The sequence below is a fragment of the Amblyomma americanum genome, chromosome 8, assembly GCF_052857255.1.
Source record: "Amblyomma americanum isolate KBUSLIRL-KWMA chromosome 8, ASM5285725v1, whole genome shotgun sequence".
In the NCBI taxonomy this organism is placed as follows: domain Eukaryota; kingdom Metazoa; phylum Arthropoda; class Arachnida; order Ixodida; family Ixodidae; genus Amblyomma; species Amblyomma americanum.
In genome coordinates this window covers 66,424,853-66,444,903 of record NC_135504.1, presented here as the reverse complement: position 1 = coordinate 66,444,903, position 20,051 = coordinate 66,424,853, and the positions used below count along the sequence as shown (strand labels likewise).

The following is a 20,051-nucleotide window of genomic DNA, read 5'->3' as shown; positions in this document are numbered from 1 at the left end:
GAGAGGGCGCCACGGACGGCGTGATTGCTGCGCGAGCGCACGGTAGAACGCATCCTCTCTTGGGCTGGGATCGTCGGCGCGAGCAGACGTTTCGCACGCGGCTCCGCTCTTCGGCAGCGTGGCGAGGAAGTGGCGGGGAGAGATGCTCCCGTATCTCATCCCGTCCGGTCTCGGAGTATCCCCTGCCCTAGCGTGGGCAAACATTCACTCGTAACTTTGCTGGTGAGTCGGACGACCTCGATTCCTCAGTGCATTTGGCTGCTAGCTGGCATTATTGTTGCTGTAGCAATAAATGCCTTGTTTGTGGCAGCCAGTGCGTCGTTCCTTTGTTCCCACAGAGCATGGCCTGCCGTGGTCGGCATGCGCTCGGTAGCGTACACGATCACGGGGTAGGGTCCGGGCGGCTTTGAAAGTCGTCAGCTGCGATTAAGTGGGGAGAACGTATTTGTCTCCCCTAATTAAAATCCCCCACATTCTTCAACTGCCCGAATAGGTGCTTGTATCTATTCACCAAGTTCTAAGATGGTACTTACGCTAGTTGCAAGTCCGCTGAGTCACAGAAGCTGTCCATAAACTTGTTTTCAAAAAGTGGCCATTGATAGCACCTGATATATTACATTGTCATTTATTGAACCAAGTAACTTGTACAATCTGTGATACATGAACGAGGGCCGTCTTTCAAAGTCTCCGTCTTCCGTTGAACCAGCCCTGCTGTGTTTCCAGTGGAGTCATCGTAAGGGGATTCCTGGGCATGAAATGCAACCAAAATGCACCAAGTATAACCACCAAATGCACCCAAAAATGAGTCTTTTTAGCAACATTTGGGAAAGTAAAATCAAAGTCTTCGGAACGCACCATTGCGTCAAATTCATTTTGCACTCCTTCGTGCACTTGGTGGAGCGAAGCCAAACAATAAAATATCGTAGCTTAAGAGTGTTTTCTATAGTTCTAATTTGTTTCCATGGGCCCCGACCAACTGCACTCGGGAGAGTTTGCCTATATCCGGTGTCTGTCCCGAAAAGATATGCACTTCCTCATCAGGTTTCAGCAGATAACAAAGAAATGCTCAAAATTTGTCTAAATTTATTTTTCACCAATTTCTCATGCGCTATCTGCCTTCTGGTACGAGAACATTTTAAATTCTATTTCCATTCAGTTCTATTAGCGTTAAGTGACACTGTAATCATAAACGTGCATAATGGATCAGGGCACCACTGAATAGACACAGTCTATGCAATGCGTATTTCATTAACGCGCTGGGGCGTGGAGCGGCTGCTTATATTGAAGCTAAAGCGAAATCGGGCAGCCTTGTCATATTAGTCATGAAATCGTGTTTCGTCCCTGCGTAACGTTAACATAACGTACTGCGCACTCTGTGATACGTGCAATCAAGACAACTCAGGCTTTCCTCAGAGGCTCAGGGATTATCATACCTTGAAAGGCAACTTGATATTTCTCAGCAAGTGTGTACGCGTGACATTTTACAGCGACAGCTGTTGTATGCCCATTCCTGAGTCTTACGTCTGCGTACTAATAGTAGCTGTAGTATTAGCAGTCGTGGCAGGTGTAACCAGTAGGTGCGCTCCCATGGGAACCACTTGGAGGGTGATAAAAGCGGATGGAAGAGGCTGTGACGAGGCAAGGAATGCATAACCGAAGGATGGTTGCCACCGGAACCATCCGGAGGGTGTTTTCCTTGGAAAGAGACGGGTATGGCGACAGCGGAGGAATCCCCAACTGAAGGGTGGTTACCATCGCAAAAGAAGGGTACGGCGAGAGCGTAGGAATGCGTAACCGAAGAGGGAGTAGCCACGTGAGCCATCCCCAAGGTGGATACTGTGTGCAGGAAGACAGTATGGCGAGAGTGGATAAAAGCGCAACTGGAGGGTGGTTATCGTGGAAGGAGACGGGTATGACGACAGCGGAGGAATCCCCAACCGGAGGGTGGTTACCGTGGAAAGAGGAGGGTATGGGGAAAATGTTCGTATGAATACCAGAGAGGAGTTGTCACGGGAAGGCAGTATTGTGAGAGAGGACAGTGGAAGGAAGGAGAGTAGGCGAGAGGAGGGAAATGAAGGCGGCTGTTGCGAACCGCACGCATGCAACGGCTGATTGAAAAGCAGCGCAAATCGAAGTACAAAAATATGTGTAAAACTAAAAACAGCGCCCTATACCTGTTCATATATGCACGTTATTCTCAAATAAGTTCATTCAATACAATGTTAAAAAAACCTGAGCAGCTGTTGTCGAATCTCGCGTTAAACAGCGGTAACCGTCTTTTAAGTTTTCGTTTTCTTAAACTATTCTTCACTTCATTTTTGATAATCTTCATCTCTAGTGGCTTGTCAGATACATCGCAATGCAAACATCTCTCTTCACAAGAAATAATGTCTCTTCCCCTTTCGTTTCAGGTTGATGCCACTTCAAGCTCTTTTGTTTCTTGGCCTATATCTGTCAAACTCCCTCTAAACATTCCGCGGGATCGTTTCCTCGCGTCTGAAAAACTGTGGGGACGCTCAAGCAGTGGAGTGCTGCAGTATTAGAGTTCACTTTTCACGCCGCTTCTATTGAAAGTTCTGTGAGCGTTTGCGTTAGTTTCTTTGCAATTATCAGACCATCAACCACCCCATTTGGACTGCTAGCTCCAGCAGCGGGTATCCGCTATGCTATAGTGGTGGTAGTGGTTTTTTATTAAAATAATAGTAAAAAGGAAGGAGAAGATTTTTGCTAGCCCCGGCATCTGCCATCGATACTGAAGCACCTGAGCTGGGGCAGCGGAAATAAAGGATAGCAGGCAGAATGGAGAAATGAAATGAAAGACGTGAGGGGACAGGAAGAGAGGATAGGGGGAGAAGTAATATGTACAAACTATTTACACCACTATGCTATGACTATGACGGCGTCGACTTTTCCATATACCACATTTTTCTCTATCTTTTTAATTTATTCTCCAGCTAGGCAGCTGCGTAGAAAGTGGGTTTCTCACTACCCGATGGGCAGGATGTGATGACCACATAAGGTCACGTGAAATATCTCGACAAAACATTAATTTACTTTCTCACTGACACGGTGGGAAGGTTTCCCCATTCCGGTGGCCAGGTTGTGAAGTTGCCGCAAGGCCTCGACACCTCTCTTGACTAATCAGCGATTTTCGTGACTCCAGACATTGGCGAGATTTTGGTGTGACGACAACTCTAATGCTGTCGCACCGAAAACCCATGTCGTCGAAGGTACCTGCGTGGACACTCCGACTACTGTTTCGCTTTGGTGCTCACCCATTGACGATGCAGTGCCGGCATTATGCCGCGGGGCACTGGTCGACGGTGACGCAGTTGCCTTCGGCGTTGCGGAAGAAACCTTCAGAGCAGTAGCACCCGCGCTGGCAGTCAGCCGTGCAGGCGGGGCCAATGGTCCTCTTCTCGCAGGTGGTCTCGGCACACGAGCTACTCACGCACACCTTCCACTCCTCGTGTGTACCGCACGGGGGGTGAGGCTCTTCTGCACAGGGAGAAGAGATAGAGACATGGAAATACTTTTTTTTCGCGACAAGTTAACAAGTATTGCATGAGACATTTTGCCTGGCATGGTCTTCTTAATGCCACTCTTAACCACGGGGCATGCTCTCTGATGTCATGGATATGTGCAAGTAGACACCCTACAGCGGGATTTGTAATTCCGGAGTCGGAGTGGTTGAGCCCCACATTTGTAGACAGATAATTACACAACAAATGTATTAACGTCCAGCTCAGTGTACTTACATGAACATTACGAAAATCACGTTGTGGCTCAAATCTTTCACAAGAGAACTGTGTCGAGTTCGATGGTAGTGTGTCTGTCCCTCCCTTCATTCTTCGTCTTGTCCCTAGCACTGTTCCTTTAGGCGCTCAAATCCGTTCCAAAATATTCATCCTGGTTCGAGGGCAGAGGCTGATTCCACCAAGCGCATGCTCACACCCAATAAGCCGAGCTGGCTGGCAAAGCTATTACAAAGGTGGTGTGGTGCAGCCCAGAAGGATATTCGCCGCCATTACTTCTGTCACTTAGAAACCGAATACCAGCCACGCATTGGGATGTTCCTGAACGCACCGAGTTGTAATCTGGAGATAAGCGAGTGGCCAGCAAATAATTCGGCGTAAGACCCCTTAAGCCCCTCTTCGAGACGTTCCGTAATTCATACGAGCATGTGCACTACAGCGCAGCCTCAGACAGCCCGCCACCTGGTGAAAGGGCCAGCTCGTCGCCATGCCTGTTTCATGCTCACAACGCGCAAACGCAAAGATTCTCTATGTGCAGTTTTGCCATGTTATCGATTAGTTTTCAGTGCCCGCTGAAGCCTCAGAGACGAAGTGTGGAGCCTCCGTGCTAAGTGCAGCTCTGCGCCGGAGATTCTACGCCTAAAAGAAAATAATCAGTGCACATGTCACTTACCCTGCTAGCTAAAGAAACAATAAAGGCGTTCCAGAACCTTCACAGCCTTGCAGTAGTGTGCTACGGACAAGTACGCATCGCCATCATTTTTCAGTTCTTTTTTTTGCGTACATTCTGTTTACAATGCCACTTGCGGTGAACAGCAAAAGCGTCCGTCCTGAGTTATGTGTTCGCCCTATATTTAAAGGCATCCATTAACATTGAAAGACTGCGGTATTTAGATGTTCTGCCCGTTCAGTGCGCAAAATTAAAATATATTCCACAGGAAGGGCGGGGAGAGTAGCGAAGCATTCTTTAAGCTGATTTTGTTCTCTATGAAATGCATTGCACTGAAATAGAGGGCGCTAGCGAACTCGTATCGCATGCACCAGACTAGATCGTTAGGAGCTCCGATTCTATCGGCTTGTTCCTCTCTGGCAGGCCGAAGGCATGTTCTCCTATCGCCTCTGCCGTGCAAAAGCTGTACCGCAAAAATGAGGCGGCATAAACTAAGGACAGCCAGCAGCGGGGGTATCCCTTTTTAGGCCGTCAGGTCACTACTGCGATAGCCACGAATTCGCATAAATTTTTCGTCTATGCTTCACTTGCTCTATTTATAGAGAATACGTGCCAATAAAGAATGGCCGGTAGTTTTTTTTCCCAGCTAATTGGCATTCAAGCTCAACAGAAGGCGCTTTAGGCCTCAAAGCTCTCTCAGGCGCTCTCACCAGATACGCGGCACATTCGAGCAAACACTACGAGCCCATGAGACCATAAAATACTGCTTTACCAATCGATCTCCTCCCCGCGGAAAACTGATACCGACAGCTGCATAGCACCATCTATATCCCGTTAAAAGCGCCTACTCCAATCTGGACCAGATCTACTTCTACCATGTGCCTACACAAACAGCAATCTTAAAGGCGCCATATGATGGGGGACACCGGGACAATACCATCGAGAATCATGGAGCGATTTATTCAATCTATTGTATTCGACTGACTGAGGTATGTCGTCTTTGTGACGAATGGTTAACCGATGTGGATGTAACTGCTGCTTACGACTGCGTTACATATGTCCGCCTATAGCAGTTAGCTGTTCTTCAAGGATGCCAGTTTATGGCACGCAGGTCTAATCCAGTTATCCCTTTAAGTCATTTCTGGTTTGTAGTGTACCATGACTCCAGCGTCGCTTAGCCCTGGGAAAGCCCCGTGCCGCCAACCTAATTTATCATCGGACCAAGTCCTTCGTTGCGACTCCACACAGTCAGCGCAGCCTACGCTAGACTTACCCACAGGTCCCTCTTCGGGCGGGCACTGGTCCAGCGTGACGCAGTTGCCCTCTGCGTTGCGGTAGAACCCGCCGGCGCAGTAGCAGCCGTATACGCAGTCGTACGTGCAGCCAGGTCCTATTGTGCGCTTCTTGCACGTGGTCTCGGCACAGCTCCCACTGACGCACTGCTTCCACTCTTCGTTGGTGGCGCAGGGCTGGGGATCAGGAGGGAACTTGAACTGCGGCGAGTCGCCATCTGCGTGGAATTGATGCTTGAGACGGCCTTGCTGAGTGTGGTTTCCTTTCCTTACTGCTTTGCCTTTATTGTCTGCAAATAACTGCTTGAGAGTTTTTTTCCGTGAATACGAAGAGGTTTCAATATGAATCACCCGAATTTGAATGGTTCCAACCTGAAGAGTACAGGAAATGTGTTAGAGTTAGGGGAAGTTACAATTAAGGAGTGCTTTCTAGTTCACTTGATGCTCACGGAACAAGTGAACTTGTTCGAATAAACTGGAAGTTCGAATTAGCGAGATGTCACTGTAACATCAGTGTGAAGGTAATTCATTGAAGCTTGCAACCTATGACCGGGACATGAATACCGTTTTTATCCTCATTTGCGCTGCATGTATTATTTTTAAGCATTTTCTTTACCGCTTTGTTTCAGTTACGCAATACTCGCCTTTATTATTACGATTGGTTCAACTAGTAAGCCAGTGGATTTCGAAGAGAGCATCCTGCATTCGGTTCTACTCTTTCTTCAGGTAACCTGTAGGTTAGAGAGGTGTTACCCTGAGGAAAAACTTACGCAACGACATTTTGGTTGTCAGCCATCGTTCAGCGGTGCAGTCATTCGTTCCGTGAACTGCGTTACCCGCACGCAAAGGCGCATGCCCGCACAAGTTCCTCACCTAGCGTTATGGTCCCGCCGCCGTGAGCGCTGGCTGGTAAGTCACAGAGAGCTCGATAATAAAAGAACTGCGTATCGCTACGTCTTTAACCAGTGGTAGGAGACCTACCTTAACATCTTCTTTCCACTTCCTCTAAGCTGCTTTTCCGAACTTAAGACGACTAGACATATGGGCCGCATCAACGGATCTTGCTAGACTTCCACTAGGAATCCAGTGTGTATAAATAATAATTTATGTACGCTGTCACAACAAACAAGAATTCGGTACGCATGCGAGTCTCCTGGAAAATAACTACGTTAGGACCATTGTAATTGTTGAAAATAAATTGTCCAAGTTGGTATATTTCCTCAACAGTGAGCGCAACCCTCCCTTCTTACGGTTTAAAGCTTTAACGCGTCGCCAGAAACGCAACAGGAGTTCCCATAATACAACACACACGCGCATTCTCCGGACCTCGCTTACATCTTCTCTTAAATGTACCGGCATGAAATCCACACCGCTCATTCAACTCGAACGTTTCTCACCCGGGTAGGCGACGCAGACAGTTACCGCTACGGCCAGCAGTACGAGAAGGCACTTCATTGTCTCAACTTGTCTTCTCTGCACTTGCTGCATCAAACTCCTGGAAGCAAGTAACGCGACTCGCTCGGAGGTCGCGCTTTTCTTAGCTCCCGAAGGCCCCACTGAGGCAGCGGATCCCCCAGCGTAAACGAGCTTTCCAATCTCCCCTTCGCACAAACTCTGATATCGTAATTGCTCGCAATAGAAGTACGCTGTACCTTGGCAAGATCTCATACAAAAATGCTTTGCGTCGGAGGCCTGCCTCTGGTTGATTTCTGTAGCCCCTTAAAGAATCTGTCGCTCTGTGAGGAAGCATGGTCTCCTTGCAATCTTACGGCGAGATACAGCCTTCCTGCATTAGTGCCACGATTCAAGCCACACGTGCCATCAAGAAAACAGCAGGAAGCGTTGGCCTGTTCCAGAGAGAAGGCAATTAGGCTTGAACGCCGTCGAAGGAAGTTTGTTATCGAAACAAGTAGCGGCCAGACTCCTGCGCTTCAACAAGAAAAAAATAGCGTGATTCTGCACGCTAATGCTGCTTCTGCATCCTTTAACTTCAGTAAAATTTGCTAACCTTCCATAATGATAGAGCCGCGTTCAAGTTGAAGTGTTCCTGCAACATGCTCTTTCTCTCTAAGGGCTATTTCTTTGTTCTTTCATTTACTTATATTGTGGACCGTAGTAAAAGAAATCTGCAATGTGTGCAATCAATGTCGAAGAGGAACAAACAACACTGAAGGAATAGCGGTGGCATAAAAACTTGGCAGTAGTTTAGCTCTGGTTAAACATGGAGTGACGCAATAGCTACCGCTGGCCGAGGAACTTGCTCAGTTCAATTGCAAAGTCAGTCTTTCGCTGCTCTGTTTCGCTGGGCGTTCCATCTTCATCTTCGTTCCACTTGGCACGGCGCATGCGCACAGCTGTGGCAGCTCGCTTTCGCCGGGGCGCCGCGCCGCCGGCAGCGGCATCTGCTCCGCACCATGTGGCTTGCCACGTGACCAACCAGGTGACAAACCACGTAATCAGCCATGGCGCCGCGCCTCCGGCAGCTGTTCCGCACCATATTACCAACCACGTGAGAGCGTGGCGGTGCAGCCACAGGGTGGCGGCGCCGCCACGCTGAAGGCTCGAAATGCTACCGTAATGTAGATCTCGCTACAAAATGCCAGGTGGTTTAGCGTTGCTAAGCACGAAATATGTGCTAAACCCAATTTTTTTGCAGCTGGACGCTACCGCCACGCACCAGAAAGCGCGGTTGAGATGTCCAGCGACCCAGGGCGCTAGTTATGCGCGTCAACATCTTTATCGTTAATGACAATTTACGCAATGTACGCCGGCGGCCTACGCATCAATGTGGTGTTTCTGCACCAATGTTGTCTACGCCAACGTGTATTGCTCTAGTGCCGTATTTCTGCCACAACGCTGTCCACGCCAACGCATGCAGCTCATGTCTCTCTGTTGCTACTGCCACATAGCTCAAAGCGTGAGTATTCGTTTGATAGTAGTATTAGTTGATGAGGAAGACAATGCGTAATGGACCGCGCGAGAGTGTGTTGTAGTTTAACAGGAGGCGTGTTCGGCTGTGGCAATAGCTTATGTTCTTGCGCCATCGACGGTGAATTGCCGCCTGTGCAATACATCAGAGACAATTGACCATTGTTTTATTCGGTGCACTGGTGCTATATTCTTTTCGAACATTTTACAACCAACAATTAAGAAGGATATTGACATCACACCCTACAGTATCTGTTTTTTGCCTGTGGAGAAAATTGTGTGTTACCATATGATCTATTTATGTTTCCAGGACTATTTAGTCTCTGGAAGAGCCGCATGATGGACCGCCACGCCGAATCGCCACGGTTGTCGAAGTCTGTTTCGTGAACAATGCGCTTTGGTGCGGGGAGTATATGCTGCCCTGCAACAGCCGCCTAGCTGGCTCCCCTATCTGGATGCATGTGCGTGCCTCCCAGACTTTTGATGTTTTGGTAGGAGGGGTCATGCCGCGGTAAGGTGACCTGGTGTTTTGTGGCGTAAGCGTGCTTAGAGTTTTCTTTTGGCCAGTGGAGAGCCAGAGGAGAGTGGCCAGAGGAGCTGATCCGTTCGCACCGCCATGGGCTCGATTGTCAGCCGCGAATATTTTTATTTGTTTATGTCATTACGAAGAGACAAACATCACAAAACCAGAAACATTCCTAGATATGGCACAAACCCAGAAACATCACAAGACATTGCTCTATATTTACCCATCGGAATAGAGCTTTAACACTGCAACTTCCAGATTTCATAATTGCTGTTTAGCTCACCACCGTGGAATACTGACATCCTTGGTACATGCAAAAATCAGTGGCAACACAAGCTTAGAAATTATGCGAAAAATTGGTTTAAACAAAGCTCTCAAGATATAAACTGAAAGAACGTAGATTAGTTCTCGCACTGTTTAGAATCAATACGTCCAACTGTTGTCACGGAATTAAAAATGATTTTGTTCAAGTAATGGAAATATTTGAGTGCACCAACCCAAATAGGGTACATTAAAATTGGGGAGCAGTTCCTTTTATTTACCTTCCAGCGTGCCGTTACAGTGTTCAAAACAAGGTTTTCAGGGTCTTTTTTTTTTTTTTACTCAAGCGATGACTAGTGCATGAAGGCGATTTTCACGCGTTGGATAAGCAGTCAAGCAGACACAAAGTAGGCGGATAATCTTCGCTGTATATCGCCTAATCAACTAACTCAGACTAATAAACCTAATTGTCTGTTCATTTAGCTTGCCTGTTCATACTGGAAACTTAATAAGGGCCCGTATTACTGGACTGATCGTCTTAGCGAAATTCTCTCAGTATGCCTGTATTCAGAGAAATTCATTACCAAAGCACCAACACAGTCTGCGTAACTACGCATGCAAGACGGCGAAACTATTTGCTCAGGCGGGAAGTCTCTGTTGTGATAGGAGGGTGTACGCAGATGGTGCCTGAAAAGGTGCATCGGAGAAGGCAAGCTTCCTGAGCAGGTGCGACAGGGTTCTAGTCTTGTGGAATCTAAAGTTGTATCAAACCGAAAGATGAGCTGTTAGGAAAGTTGAACTGGAGGTTGACTGCGGTGTAGCTCTGAATCGTGGCAAAGTTTATTTTCACAAACAAGGAGATACAATGATTGTTGGGGACACAAGGGGAAAAAGCTGCTCAGGGGCAGCATGACTGGCCCCAGGTACCCTTACAGTGGCTGGCTGCAGCAGGGCGGAGAGAAAGCTTATGAATAGACCAGACTTAAAACAAATGCAAAGGTAGGGGACATTTCTAAGTTTCTCACCCGTGAACGAGATGAGTCGGGAAGAAATTCTGTATGCTGCCAGGGAAGTATCGGCGAATTCCTCGTCTAAGCGTTGGTATTGGCGTCGTAACGGGCCACAACCGGGAACTTTCGCACTCACAACTACCAGCTGAACTGAATGCCATCCGGCTGGGCCGCATTAGAGTGTTGCGGAAGGGCGATCTGTGATTTGGAAGGCCAAAAATAGTTTGCATTTCTGGACGATCGGCAGAGTGATAAAGGCGCTTCCTTTCATTCTTCCTTTCATGGCGTATATGTCGCCTTAACACTTCCTCTGTCTTGTACAAGTGCGGGAAAAAGTAAACAGAGTATGCTACCGCATTATAACCATAACTACCTGTTCTTTAACACAGATATGGAGGTGTGACATGTCCAGACTGGTATTAATAGGTGGTGCGGTTTCCAACTAATACACGAAGGTTCTTCCTTTCTATTACGGAACGTGTATTTGCAGTTATAGAAGACTAGTACACGTCATTTACTCATGTCCGTATCTGTACATGTTGGCGTGCGTACAGTTCTGCTTTTGTTTGCTTGCAGCAAGAAAGTCGGGTGCGAAATATTTTTCCGCCAAAGTTAACGACCCTGCTTTTTTATAGCACAGAAAAGTGGCGAGATGCTGGTGGTGGCACGTCGACGCCAACGCCGACGTCGGATCTGCTGCGTAACGGGACCTTTAACGTCTTAGCGTTAAGAATATTTTTTTCTTTTGCAGCGATAGCTGCATTACGGTAGCATTTCGAGCCTTCAGCATGGCGGCGCCGCCACCCTGTGGCTGCGCCGCCACGCTGTCACGTGTTTGGTCACGTGGTGCGGAGCAGCTGCCGGCGGTGCGGTGCCATGGCTGATCACGTGGTTCGTCACGCGGTTGGTCACGTGACCAAGTTCCACTCGGCCAGCTGTAGCTATCGCGTCACTCCAGATTTGACCAGAGCTAAACCACCGCCAATTTGTTTCTCCTGCTCAGCTCATCAGTAGCTTCTGTTAATCTTTTTTATTAGCCACTGCACATTGAAGCTTCCCCCTGGCCTTGTCCTCCTCTTCTCTGAAGGGAAATGCTTGAGAAAGTGTGCATCTGATCCCACCTCGAGCAAACCAAACACGTAAGTCACTGTGACCTGTGACCAAGTTGCATTTTCTCCATTCAGATCAGATCATCATCATCGAGACGTACCTGCAGGCCCCTCTTCGGGCGGGCACTGGTCCACCGTAACGCAGTTGCCCTCTGCGTTCCGGTAGAACCCGTCGGCGCAGTAGCAGCCGTAGCGGCAGTCGTAAGTGCAGCCCGGTCCGATTGTGCGCTTCTTGCAGGTCGTCTCGGAACAGCTGCTGCCCACACACTCTTTCCACACCTCGTTGGTGGCGCACGGCTGGGGTTCGGGCGGGAACTTGAACACCACCGCATCGCCATCTGCGTGGATTTGGTCGTCGCCGAGGAGCCCGCACTGAATACCGCTCCCTTTTTTGTCTGCTTTTCTTTAAAGCTCTCCAAAGTTCATTCGCTAAGAAGCAGTGGTTTAAATGTTAGTCTGAATGATATGATCAGTGTGATGTTAATTCACCCTTGCTTCCAAGAAGTTAGTCACCACCATTATTATTGCTTGAGCTTCATTCACATGCAATATAGCCTTTGTCAGAAGAAAAAGCTGTACACAGTAACCCCCACCCTCTTCTCTAAGACCACAAACCCTAAAATCTACTAAGATCACGTGGCAACGCATTATGTCTTTAATTCTTTTCTCCTTGCAAGAGTTTATTAACTTTATCGTTTTGCTTCAACGTTTGTCACAGTTTTATCAGAAGGTCACACGCATGCGGCATCTAAGTCGTGCAGTGCTTCTCTTGCAGCATCCATGGAAGTCCTACTTTGAAAATTTTGCAATGCTGGCGATACATAGCAAGCCCGTGGGATGACCCAGAAGCAAATACCTTCGGCTCGGCACCTTTGACAAAAGGTATATATGGCAGCCTTAAACGGGTTAATTGCAACTTTTGTTCGCACCGTGTTAGACACTATGTGCCGCCAGGAGACAAGATAATGAATACATTAGGCTTAAGATTTCTTCAAGTAGTAAACTTCTTTTCTTTTTGAAGAAAAAACTTTCACAACCAGTTTTTTTTTTCATGAAAGTTTGCAAGCTGCAGAGGTGCTATCTCGAAGGGGTCAAATGTACCAGAGACAAATCAGTGCCTCATCGTCAATTCACTCTTTCCGTCATTTTACCTTACATAGTCACGAGGTCTCAATCTCGATAGAGGTTTGCTGCCTAAGATATCTTTTGCGAGCGGTCCTGATCAAAAAACTTGAGTTTCATTTAAGAGCCTCTTAAAGCGCAATCTGCTAAGCACTCCGGAAAGCAGAATGCTTGAAGGAATTTTACTTCAGTACGCCTAAGCCACTTAATGCAGAACTACCTTACCACCGTTTTCAACAGAATGAAAGCGGCTTTTCAAAATTCCCACGACTGTGTCACGTGTTGCCGGAACAGCCTTCAGGACGCAAACGAGTCTCCCACTCTCTTTTCTTTGTTTCTTCAACATCGATAGGTCCAGCCGCTTTTTATGCTCTAAATTCTTCAGTACCTAGAGGCGCGCAACAAGAGAACTGCAGATTGGGCTAGTTGGTGATGTATTGTGGTGGTTCAACAGCGCAAAAGCACGCACAGACCAAGTAGGAGACAATATGATGAAATCAATATGATACATAGTGGGTAGCGGTCCTGCGGATGCACACGTGCTTTTAAAGAGGTTTTTACTATGTACTATCACTAGGTGTCTTGTTGACATTGCGCATGTGCGCAGTTTTTTTCGTGAATGTATATGTGAAGTGCTTCTTCCTAATAAAAAATCAGTTGTAAGTTCAGCGCTGGTTTGTGTGTCTCGTCTCCTACTTGGTCTGTGTGTGCTTTTGCGCTGTTGAACCACCACTGCGCAACAAGAGGTTAGGAACAAGGGGCATCAAACTCGTTCAACCTTCCTCCATCATCTTCATCCCCAGAAAAGTGCAGAGGCTTCTAACCGCATTGCGCATTGAACTCGCATGTTTGTCGCGCCAGTCGATGATTGAAGCTCTTTCAGCAACGGTCAACGGTGCGAGGTGGCAGGTCATTCTCTCAACCTCACCTAACTTTACTAGGTCTTTCAAACTCTTAAAAGAAAGTGGCGGTTCTCATTCTGTGGTCGCACTTTCGTAACCCTACGAAGACCACGTGACAAAATATTAGGCGGAATGAGATTTTTCCATCTGTAATTCGTTGAGGCCGGACTCAAAATTCCTGGCGTCGCGGAAGTGCTTCATAATGCCATATAGTTGTGACGGCAGTCCGGTAGGTAGGAACACGGCCAAAGACCAAAACAGAAATGCTTATTGACTTATCTTGTGCCCCACAAAGAGTAAACAAACTCGGTGACGGCGATAATGGCAAGCGTGCTTGGCAGTCGTCGAATGTCAGTATCACCACCGCTCCAAGCCACGCTCAATCTAAAGCTCACAGACAACTTTCGAGATAAGGCGTGGAAAGCATCTACGACACTGCTGACAATCGCAGAAATGGTTGCGCGCACCTACAACTCACTGACCTCCAATTAACTGTGTCCTGGGCCATCTCCGGCCACCGTATCCCAGCAAACTTCTTAATCTCATCCGAACCCTGCTACACTTAACCTCTGCCGAATCGTGCTACACTTGCCCTAACTTGGATTTCATACGGTTATCTCAATAGACCTTTGGTTATCTTCCCTTCGCATTACATGCTCAGCCCAAGTCGATTACCTCTTCTTGATTTCCCCTAGGATATCGTTAACTAGCGTTTCTTCCCTTACCGACTGTTCTCTCTTCCCGATTGTTAACTATACCCGTACGGCTTTTTCTTCCGTAGTTCGTGTTCGCTCATTCATCCTTTGTGGAACGGGGCGGGCCGCAAAGCAGCTTACCTTTAGGGCACTGTTCCTGTGCCACGCATGTCCCGTCCGGGTGCCGGAAGAAGCCCTGAGCGCAGAAGCAGTCGCTCCGGCAGTCGGCCGTGCACGGCCCGAGCGGGTCACGTACTTCCCCGCAGCGCAGCTCTGCGCAGCTGCTACTCTGACACTCCCGGTATTCCTCGTGAGGCCTGCACTCTTTCTTCTTCGGTGACTCGGGCTGATCGCCTAGAGAGAAAATAATGCTGTTCAGCCTCACGGAACTGCGTATATTTTCCGTCCATATTGTGTATCTTATGCGTACGTTTTAACCCTTTAACTACTAATACCGAGCTCTACTGGTCATGGGAGATTGTACCAATTTTACCGATGACGAGTAACACTCGTCGCGCCGGATGATGCGTTGCTACCATCGCCAAAGACGTGTTACCGTCGGCAATTACGTTGGTTACAATTTCCAACACTAGAGGACAGTAGTTGCCCAAGAAACGCGTTTTACGCCTTGGGCGTATGTTTTAATCCTGACAACCGTCATTGTCGCTCAAAATCGCCAAAAAAACTGGCCATTTTGGTGTGTTTTTCGGGAATTGTTTTGGTGGTTAAAGGGTGGGTGAACACCATAGCATTAAAAGCCCCGTTGCGCAAAAAGGGTGTCGTAGGATGGCCCAGGCGGCTACCCCCGGAGAAGCAATCCAGATGGGCAACCTAGGTCACGTGACCTTGTGGGATCATCACAACGTACCGACCAGATTGTGAGCGGACTAACCACCCTGGCATGTGGCATTTGAATTAACGGTTTATCGTGACAGGTTACTCGTGAAGAGCAGCACGAGTTGTATAAGACCCACCGGTGGCAGCACCTGCCATCGCAGGGTTGTTGCGCATCCCTTAACCGCTGCACCATTGTACAAGTAGTGGTCTGAGGACCCCCAGGGACATGTGAACCTAATATTGAGAATGATCAGTTCTGCATATATGGGCATTAACTCTAACACTATCGCTTCATATCCTTGAGGCGGAGCTTAAGTGTCACCTCCTTATTTTTGTGCATGTTTCGTTTATCTTTGCGCATCTTGTTTTGTTTGTGTACCGCTTGTGTACCGCTGCTTTCGCACCGTTTCCTGTGTACTGTTTGTGCTTCATTGTGTGTTTTTGTGCATTTCTTGCAGCGTTTCACATCGGTGCTTAAAACTAAGACGCTCGTACAGTTTGCAGAACCACAACGCTTTTATATTTATTTTAATGCCGAAATGCGTTCTGGGGATTAATCGCCATATATACGCCTACTTTTCCATCTGCACTACCATAGCTCCGCTGAAAAACAGTAAAGCCTACCAACGTCTTTATAAGCATAACATTGCCGCTTTAAGTAAAAGAATGGCTTATCCATGTGTTCTAGGAGATCTTGGAAGGAGTAGACAAGGATGATTAAGAAGGTATCCTCGTAACAAAATCGATGGGCATCCATTGGTAATCTGTGGGAATTAATCTTTTCATCCCTTGCGCACACTGTTTTTCGTGTGTCTGAGAAAGCAATTTGTTTGTTTTATAAAACCGATGTCAAACATGTCCAACATTCTTTGACAAAATTGTTTTGAATATTGAAAAATTGTTAGGAACTGTTATTGAAATATTGAAGGAAATAGTCCATTCGTCCGATGTGTGCAAAAATCTTTCTTTTAATGTTTTTCCATCGCTCGCATCGAGCTGTTTATACTGCCATAGAAAACAATGGGAAACGATTTTGACGATAGCGAAAGCGTTAGTAGCAAAAAAATGCAAGTCTGTCGACTGGAGATCTGCGGATTTATTGACTGTTATAGTGAAATCTCACAATATATGAAAAAAATGCGTTCAAAAATGCTTTTGTCCAAAATTGTTCGGTGTGGACGTTGTCAGCATAAGGCCAAATGCGAAATGTATCAGACAACACTCTTTTGTAAGGTACAAGTGCGGACAAATGTAAACGCAGCACGCTAATGCCTTCTAACATTTTTCCCGCGTTGCCTAATTGGAATTGCCACCTATGGTGTTTTCATGATGGTACGGTACGCCGGTGAGTTTTGTCATGAGCGACGTTTCTTCATCTATGATAGAGAAGGCGTGAATGCACTTACAACGGAATCGCATGTTCCTTTTTCCTTATGTCCGCAGCATTAGGTGGCCGGGCCAGTTCATGCTGCACCGAAGCACGCCCCACCGAACAATTCTGGACAAAAGCATCTTTGAATAGAAAAGAGTCTATGAACGCAATTTTTTATATATTCTAACATTTCATTATAACAATGAACATATCTGCATATCTCCCGCCGGCAGGCTTGCATTTTTTTGCTGTTCACGTTTTCCTATCGTCAAAAGCGTTCCCCATTGGTTTTCTATGGCAGTCTTAGCTGTTCGATACGGCCGATGGAAATACTTCAGAAGAACTTACTACACATCACCAAAATGGACCACGACCTTCAATATTTGCATTATAGTACCTTACAGTTTTCCAATATTCAAAATTTTTGTCCAAGAATAATGCACATGTTCCTAGCCACAGAGAGACAGCCGAGCAGATGCGTTTTTCACCTTGAATGTTTTCTTTCTTTCTTTACCATTGGTCGCGTGTAATCACTTGTCGTCGCATTGCTTCATCATGGGCTTCCTTGCAAGAAATGGTGTTTTCTCTCACACAATATAAATAGACACGCACTTATGCATAAGCGATGCCTCGATAAACTTGTTCACAGCTCAGCCGCTGAGCTTGATTTCTTGCAGGAAAACAAGTCACAAGGTCGCGCCACGATGACTGGTTATATACGTCTACTCGTATGAGAAGAAACAGAAAAAGTCGTGGGAGTGCCTACGGGGGCGTGTCTCTGTGGTTATAACTATGCGTGTTGAGATGGCGCCTGTATACAGTTGCAAATGGCGCTCGTAGTTGTCGCCTCGTTCTTAGTTGCCATCAATGTTGCGCCTTATTCTAATTGAACATTCCGTACTTCGTTATACGCCGCCGCTTCAAGGGAAAGCGACGACAACGTCCAATAATCGCTCTTAGTAAACATCGGTTCTTGAGCTCCTTGCTTCGAGTTCAATGCTGATGTTTGCTTAGCAGCAAAAGGCGCGTTTAGTTCTGACAAAGCAGAATTTAAATGTGTAATACTTTTGTGCCCGCCTGTCTCTGCAAACACGGAACGTCAAAACGAACAAGGACTCCGTGATTAGCATCTAGAAGTTAATGACGATGTAGACAAGCCTCAGGAATTCGCAAACTAAAAACTGTCTCGAGGTCACTGCAATTCGCTTGCGAAAAGCGACGGCGATGCCGGTATCCGCATGCGATATTTCGGTCTTTTAGAGATTATAAAATCTCCGTTTTCAGTTAACGATAACATCTTTGCAATCGTAACGCACTAATCTATCGGTTCAGCCTGAATTCAATTAGTTGTTTAGTCCCTTTACTACTTCTTTAGAATTATTGTTTACCATTTCCTACTCTTTTTTGCCTATAATAAGCAATTATGATGTATTAGCCTATCCGAAGTAATTTATCTGTTCAGCCTGAATTCAATTAGTTATTTAGTCCCTTTACTACTCCTTTATAATTATTGTTTACCATTTCCTACTCGTTTTGCCTATAATAAGCAATTATGATGTATTAGCCGACCCGAAGTAAATGAAATAAACTGCTTCCTGCAGCTACTCTCTGAGCAAAGACTCACCGGACTTCTCATCAGCCCTGGCGAGGTCCACGCAGCAGAAACCGCAGACGGCCACGAACCACACAAGCTTCATGACTGACGCACGGTGCAGACTTCTAGTCTCACTCCCTACGGGTCTGGTACTGCACAAGCAGACGCGACGGCGTTCTGATGACCGTGACTCCAGCTTGCGCAAATATTTTTCCTCCGTAATCCTTCGCACGCTTCGTGCTTCTGTGTTTAAAAGACGATGTACACCACGGCTTATACATGCACCGAGGGGGCGTGGCCTGTGCCAAGGCTGTCGGACGTCTCGCCACTCTGGCTCCTTAGAGAGGAGCGCGACCAGGAAGTATAAGACAAGACGCGTCTTTTCAATCGCTGCTGCCGTGGCTACGATGCACGTCTCGCGAACTTCAGTCAAGAGCACAAAAGGCGAAGGCCTAGCGGCTGCCACCGCACGGAAAGGATTGCAAGGGAGTGTTGCAAGCTCCGGGAGGGGTCAGCCTTGCAGTAGCGGCAGGTCACTATTTTCACCCGAGGGAAGCATCGCAGGAAAGGAGTTGCCATAGGAGGAGATGCGCAATTTCGGGCTTATGTCCTTTGAACGCAAGTTTGTGCGCCTTCATGAATACGTTTAGTAAAGTAAACTTTTCTCATGTTTTACCACCTACGGACTTCAGTCAGTCAAGGGAACAGGCTTTTATTCGGAAAGCCTGTGCGGCAATACGTCACATTCATGGCATACATCTCGTTATGCAGCAACGTACACTAATGTTCTTGTACGTGACATTGATAAATTAAGAAAAGTCATTTGAGTCACTTAATTAGAGGGCATTTTGATCATCTGAAATCATGCTTTCATCGAAAAAATTTGGCGCGGAGCCCTGACTACTCAATGAATTCTTGGTTTGATTGGGAAAAAACGCAGGTAAGTAGGCTAGAAAATGTCCAGATGTGCCGCAGTGAGGCCGCCGTTTTTCACAGCAGTGATGTGGAAGTACCAATCGGAAATGTTTTCAAGCTTGGGGACACAATAGCTTTCCTATTAATCAATTTCATATTTGGCACAGTTTTGACACTGTGCAAAGCATGCAGTAGCACAAGCAAGTGAACAAAATTGGACAAGTCAAACATAGAGAACAATCAAATAATTTGCTGTAATAAAATTGTACACTGTATGCAGGCATTCACCTGTGCTGCGTATATTTTCAAAAAAATACGCTGTGGTTACATACAGAGCAATTTCCGAAAACAAGTCCTGCTTTCTCAGGCATAACTTTTGAAAATTGTAAACTTTGACGACACTCTTATGAAAATGTGGAAGGTAATGGTCCATTCTTACGACGTGTAGAAAAATCTTCTGAAGTGTTTCCATCGATCATCGAGCCATCAGCTGCTCTGCGGCAATATTGATTGTTATAGTTAAATCTTGCATTATATGAAACAAAAAAATTGAGTTCATAAACGATTTCCCGCTAAAAATACTTTCGACCAGAATTGCTTTCTTTATACATAATAAAAAGACGTACCACGTCCGCGAATAAAAATACAATGCACATGGTTACTAGCGCTAAAGACAAGGACAGAAGAAAGAAAGACGGACACCACGAACGCTTGACATCAACTGGTTTTATTCCAGACAGACACATTATATATGTAGGAAAAAACATGCACAAAGGATCACACCCTAAAGCGCATGTGCAACGGCACCTTCTCTTTCATGAAATACAATTTTTTGGATGACAAAGATAACGTTGGCCTGCTTACGCACGACTGTCGTTCCAAGTAAATGAGGAATGGTTCCAGTATTTCTCGTTCCTTGTGATCTGAACTGGCAAAAATGACCCTAGTCTGATGATAAATCGGAGCACATTTATCCTTGCAACGTTTGCAATGTTCCGCCAAGTGTCCCGGACTTGATAATGCCTCGAAAGCCAGCGTGTGCTCCATTAGCCGAACATTGATA

At 46.7% G+C, this 20,051-nt stretch overlaps 1 protein-coding gene across 1 annotated transcript; it reads right to left on the bottom strand.

Moving 5' to 3' along the window:
- Positions 1 to 606: 606 nt before the first annotated feature.
- Positions 607 to 18,314, bottom strand: LOC144101833 (mucin-6-like). The gene is made up of 6 exons (XM_077635052.1): positions 18,104 to 18,314; positions 14,412 to 14,624; positions 11,653 to 11,889; positions 5,699 to 5,935; positions 3,276 to 3,498; positions 607 to 745 (listed from the first exon to the last, which is right to left on the bottom strand). Exons 1-5 carry the CDS (start codon positions 18,174 to 18,176, stop codon positions 3,299 to 3,301), a joined length of 960 nt encoding a protein of 319 aa, XP_077491178.1. The 5' UTR covers positions 18,177 to 18,314; the 3' UTR covers positions 607 to 745; positions 3,276 to 3,298.
- Between the last annotated feature and the right edge of the window lie 1,737 nt (positions 18,315 to 20,051).